The sequence below is a fragment of the Propithecus coquereli genome, unplaced genomic scaffold (genome assembly GCF_000956105.1).
Source record: "Propithecus coquereli isolate 6110/MARCELLA unplaced genomic scaffold, Pcoq_1.0 Scaffold2, whole genome shotgun sequence".
Classification (NCBI taxonomy): Eukaryota; Metazoa; Chordata; class Mammalia; order Primates; family Indriidae; genus Propithecus; species Propithecus coquereli.
This window is the reverse complement of record NW_012144966.1, coordinates 18,903,903-18,909,280: the sequence shown is the minus strand read 5'-3', so window position 1 is coordinate 18,909,280 and position 5,378 is coordinate 18,903,903. Positions and strand designations below refer to the sequence as shown.

The window sequence follows — 5,378 nt, the reverse complement described above, 5'->3', positions numbered from 1 at the left end:
ACATATATTTCATATATATTAAATAGCTTGATACTGTCAAATAGTTCACTGAGGCTCTGTATATTTTTTCAGTATTTTATCTCTATACTGCATTTCAGATATTCTCTATTTCTGCAACTTCAAATTCATGAATCTGTTTTTCTGCAGAGCCTTATCACCTGTAATATCCATCTGGTCTATAGTTTTCATTTTTAAAAGTTCCATTTGATTCATTTTTATATCTTTATTTCTCTTCTGGTCATGGATCATATTTTTCTAATTCCTAAGATCTCTAAGAGTTTTTGATTAGATGGTGAAGATAGTGTATTATATGTTGTTCAACGTCTGAGTTCTATTACTATTTTTTTAAGTGTTATGCTTTTCTCTGATAGGCATTTGAGTCAATTTTCGTTTAGTTTGATAGTCTTAAGACTTGTTTTCAGGTTTTGCCAGGGTGGTCCCAGATTATCTTAAAATCAAGGGTTCATTAATTCCCTTACTGATTTCTAAATTCAATTCTCCAGGGAGTCAATTTGGATTCTCTAGTCTTGCTGGTAGGAACTTCAATAATCCTTAGCCCTTTGTAGGTCTTGGGACCATTCAGTCCACAGATTTCCAATCACTTTTTACCCAACCTCATGAAATTTTACCCTTTGCATGCATGTATTAAAAATCAGCATAGGTTCAAAGGACCCCTACACAGATTTCTAGAGTTCTTTTTCTGCATAGCTCTTGTCTCAAGAAATCTGTGCCACAAATTCCAGCCTCCTCAGATGCTCTGAAGGCTGATCACTCTCTCCTCAACTCAGTAAGATTACTGTCTCTGCTTACAATACCTCCCTCCCATCCTCCCTTTACTGCTCTAAGCCCTGAAATATGCTTTCCAATCAGAAAGCTGGGGCTGTCCTAGGTTTTACTTCTTTTTTCTTTTAACTCTCAGATATAATGGCTCTGCACTGCCTGTGGTTTAATGTCTGAAAAACAGTTGCTTCATCTATATTTGCTTGGTTTTCTAGTTATTTGAATCAGGAGGATTAATGTAGTCACTGTTATTTCATCATGGCTGAAAGTGGAAATCCTTCAATTGATTGAAATTCATGTAAGAAAGAACACAAACTAAATATTACCCCACAAGTTGAGGTTTGATTTTTAGAGAATGTCAAAATGATAATGTACACTACAATAAATTATTATAAACACTGAATTTCTATCAAAACTGGAAGGTCAGTCTTTGTGAAAAAATTAGGCAGATTTAAGATAACTAAGAGTCATTAATTAGAATTCCATAATTGGCAGTTTTGAGTTACAGTTATGAGAGTCATCCACATAGAGTCAAAGATAGTAGGTTGACATTTACATTGAGGATTCAGAGTACAGCTGTACGCTTATATTAAGTTTGACAGAGGGCCACTGTCAATGGAAGACCACCAGGCTCTGTAAACCATGAGTCTGACCTAATCTAACAATTCCTGTGTTTGCATTTTAACCAACATATCCCTGATCAGGAAATAAAATGTCAACTGTAAGAATTGTTCACCCTTGAAAATAACTCTATGATATTTTTAAAAATATGTATCACATGAGAGCAAAAAGAAAACAATATGCTTTCTATGAATTGTATTACTGATGTTGGCCAGGACTGGTAAGAAAGGAAACTGACTCTAGAAATCTACCTTGATTTTTCTTGTTTCAGTTAATTCTCAGAGCATTTGCCTTGAGATTAAAAAAAAAATTAGCTTTCTTTCTTCAACCCTAGCGTATATTATTCATAAAGGAACCAATTAAATGTAGCTAATCTGAAACAATGCAAGGCAGCATTATAATCCTTGTTTCTAATGATGTCTTACTCTTAATTTTCATGTAAATAACTGAATGTTTTGTTTATGAAATGGACCTTGATCATAAGGAGATATTTATAATGTTGAGCCTTCAATATGAAGTAAAGCTTTCATAAACCCAGATGTAATAATGAACAGTTTAATTTGAAACATTTTTATGTTACTTGGTTGCCCTTGATTTCAGGAGTACTTGGTTTAAATGCATAGTAAGTACATTTTCAAGCATATCCAATTTACATGCCTTAAAGACTTCTACCACCTTAACGCTTAATTTAGAAATGTCCTTTAAAATGATTCTTAAAAATCAGATGCACTTATTATTTTTATAGCTGCAATATTTTAAAAGAGAGTCTTCATATAAAAATGTAGTTGTCACTGACAAAGTGTATCAATTAGCTAATGTTCAACAATGATCATCAATGTCAGAGAGTGTAGCCTTGTTGAAATTTTAGTTTTGCTATAATGGTTTCCATAAATTAATAGGTACCATAAAAGATGATGCCTGGCAAAAGGTAGGTGCTTAATAAATATTGTTAAATGAATTAATGAATGAATTAATGAATGCATTTTTAAGGTCTTAAAAATAAATCTGTAAGTGCTGGAATACTTAAGAAGTAAAAGCTTCATTGAGGTTAATTAAGCAAAATTAAACATTCTTCTAAGCTCAGAAAATTGTTTTTAAAAATACCAGCAGTCCTTAGGCAACATAGGAGCTGTTAGTTAAATGGATTAAAGAAAGAGATTGAGAATAAAATTTCAACACGTACCCAGTCTACTAATTTGCTGATCATTGATGAACACTGGTTACACATGCTTTTGTTGAAACGGATATATGCTATTGGTTCACATAAATAGCATGCATAGTATTAATTTTGGTTAAATCTCTTATTTTCAAAATTATGTTTTTATTATGTTAAATTTTCTAATTGAATTTCTTACTTTAATACCCTTTTTCTCTTTCACAGCCTTTAATAGAATGAATTGTTAGTTTCTGGTATAAGGGTCCTGATATTGAAATAGACCATGTATCTATCTATTATAGAAAGTATAGAAATAAAAATGCATGTACTCAAACAGTAAACAGAGGTTGCATTGCTATATTCCATCTATCATCTGACCTTAGCCACATTGGATTTTCTTTCTTGTTGATAGAATAAGGTGAATTATTCCTCAAACTTTCTTCTGTAAAATAAATAGACTTATAAATAAAAACAATTAGAAAATGTTCGGTCATTATTCAGGATTGAATTTTGGATAAATAAATCAAGAATTTACTTATAACTGTATATTATGTGATTATGACTATTTTCCTACTGTATTTAACAATGCAATGTTTACCTTTTATATTACTAAATTTTCTTCTCAAGAAAATCGATAATACTTAGGGATTCAAGGTTTCCTGAGTATAATATTGAAAAACTGTTAAAAACCACTGATAGTCATTCAGCCTAATTATTTACCTTTTGATTATTTGTTTTTTGTTTGTTTGTTTAAGGATTAAAACACAGTGAGCCAACCATGACTGGCAAAACACAGACCAGCAATGTCACCAACAAGAATGACCCCAAGTCCATCAACTCTCGTGTCTTCATTGGCAATCTAAATACAGCCATTGTCAAGAAAGTTGACATTGAAGCCATTTTTTCAAAGTATGGAAAGATAGTTGGATGCTCCGTTCACAAAGGTTATGCATTTGTACAGTACATGAGTGAGCGGCATGCGAGAGCTGCAGTGGCTGGAGAGAATGCCAGGATCATCGCAGGCCAACCACTTGGTAAGTCATTCTCAGTTATGGATTTCACATTGTGGTTCTAGTCACTGAACACATCTGGGTATGGTTTTATTGCTTAAAAGCCAGCACCACTATAATTTCCGTCTTCTTTAATCAATTATAGTATGTGTGTGTGTGTGTGTGTATAATTTATATTGTTTTCTTGGTCTCATATTGTTTTACAATAGATGTCTTATTTTCTCTACAAATTCATAAATTTGAGGTCAAGGCTGATTTATAATACTTATTATCTCAACCAGTCCTAAGAGCCAGGCAAATAATAAATACTAATCACATGTAACTTTCTTTGACTTGAAATGGTGCCTATCTTCCATAAAACCACTATGCTAAGCAAAAAATAACTTTTGCTTGTTATATTATAGCGTTCGATCTGAGGGGCTAATGCATTTTCCTCATTTCTTGTTTTTTGGGGGAGAAGTGGTAAAAAATAGCAAAAGGAAGTAAATTCTTTAGAACTCAGAAAGGAATATAACTGACATTTTAAAAATCTAGTTAAGAATCTTGTACATTATGCCTATTCAATCATGCACAGTGATCAGATTTCTGTCTAATTTCTGTCTGAGAAATAATGTAGTTTTTTCAAAGAAATGAAAAGAATGTAATCTGGAGTAAAATTAAAAGACAGAAGAAAATATTTTTAATTAATGTAGGGATAAAAAGTAAAAATTAGGTAATTATTTAGATGTTTCTGTGTAAGAGGAAAAAATACGCTTAATACATCAGTGATGCCCTACTTTGTATCTCTTGCCCTGTCCATTCTCATATATCAAACTGATTATATAATTTCTTGCCTTGAATATTGAAAAGGCACCTCAGCCTCATTTGCCCAGAACAAAACTCTTGATCTTCCACACCTTCAAGCTTTTCCACCCTCAAGCTTTTCCATCATAATCAATGCAATGTCCATTTATCCAGTCTGTCAAATAAAAATCTAGGTGTCAACTTTGATTCTTCTCTTCCCCCTCCACTCCAATATAACCCATCCTCAAGTTTGCTTGCCAGTATGTTGCAAATATATCCCTAATCCAGTTACTTTTCAATTCTGTACTGAAGGCCATCTCATACAGGAAATGGAATATCTCCCTAGCTGGTCTGCTTCCTTCCATTCTTGCCAGAGTGTCTTTTAAAAACATAGATCAGATTAGGCTATTAACCTGCTTTTAAACCTCGAATGCCTTTCTCATACAGAATAAGATTGACATTCTGTACCATACCTGCAAAGCCCCACACTGCCACATCTTCAGTTCTGTCTCCTTATTCTGTCTTCTTGTAAAACTCTAGCAATACTGGCTGCTTTGATCTGATCTTGAACAATTCCAAGATTGTTCCTACTTCAGGGGCTTTGGACTAGCTATTCCCTCTGCTCAGAAGACAGACCTTTGCTAATTATTTGCTCCCTGCTTTATTGTGTGCTGTGCTCCAGATTTACCTCCACAAAGAGGCTTCTCCTGACCAGCCTTTTTAAATAGAAAAATCTTCTACCCCTTGCTTTTCCCATCGATTCCATTACTGTACTTTAATTTTTTTCATAGCCCTTATCAGTATCTGGATTGCGTATTTTAATTTATGATGCTACCTCTCTCCTGTCCAAAATCATAAAGCTGAAGAAGCATATAAAAGAAATGAGTTAAAAATTGGTCAGGCATGGCTCACGCCTGTTATCCTAGCACTCTGGAAGGCTGAGGCGGGAGAATCTCTTGAGGCCAGGAATTCGAGACCAGCTTGAGCAAGAATGAGACCCTGTCTCTATTCAAAATAGGAGAAATTAG

At 33.6% G+C, this 5,378-nt stretch overlaps 1 protein-coding gene across 1 annotated transcript in view; it reads left to right on the top strand.

Moving 5' to 3' along the window:
- LOC105809717 (RNA-binding Raly-like protein) overlaps positions 1 to 3,991 on the top strand; it is a 438,598-nt gene extending 434,607 nt beyond the window's left edge. Inside the window, exons 2-3 of the mRNA XM_012643552.1 lie at positions 3,313 to 3,591; positions 3,972 to 3,991. Coding sequence (XP_012499006.1) covers positions 3,336 to 3,591; positions 3,972 to 3,991 — 276 coding nt within the window. The 5' untranslated portion in view covers positions 3,313 to 3,335. The remainder of the gene's footprint in view (positions 1 to 3,312; positions 3,592 to 3,971) is intronic.
- The last annotated feature ends 1,387 nt before the right edge of the window (positions 3,992 to 5,378 follow it).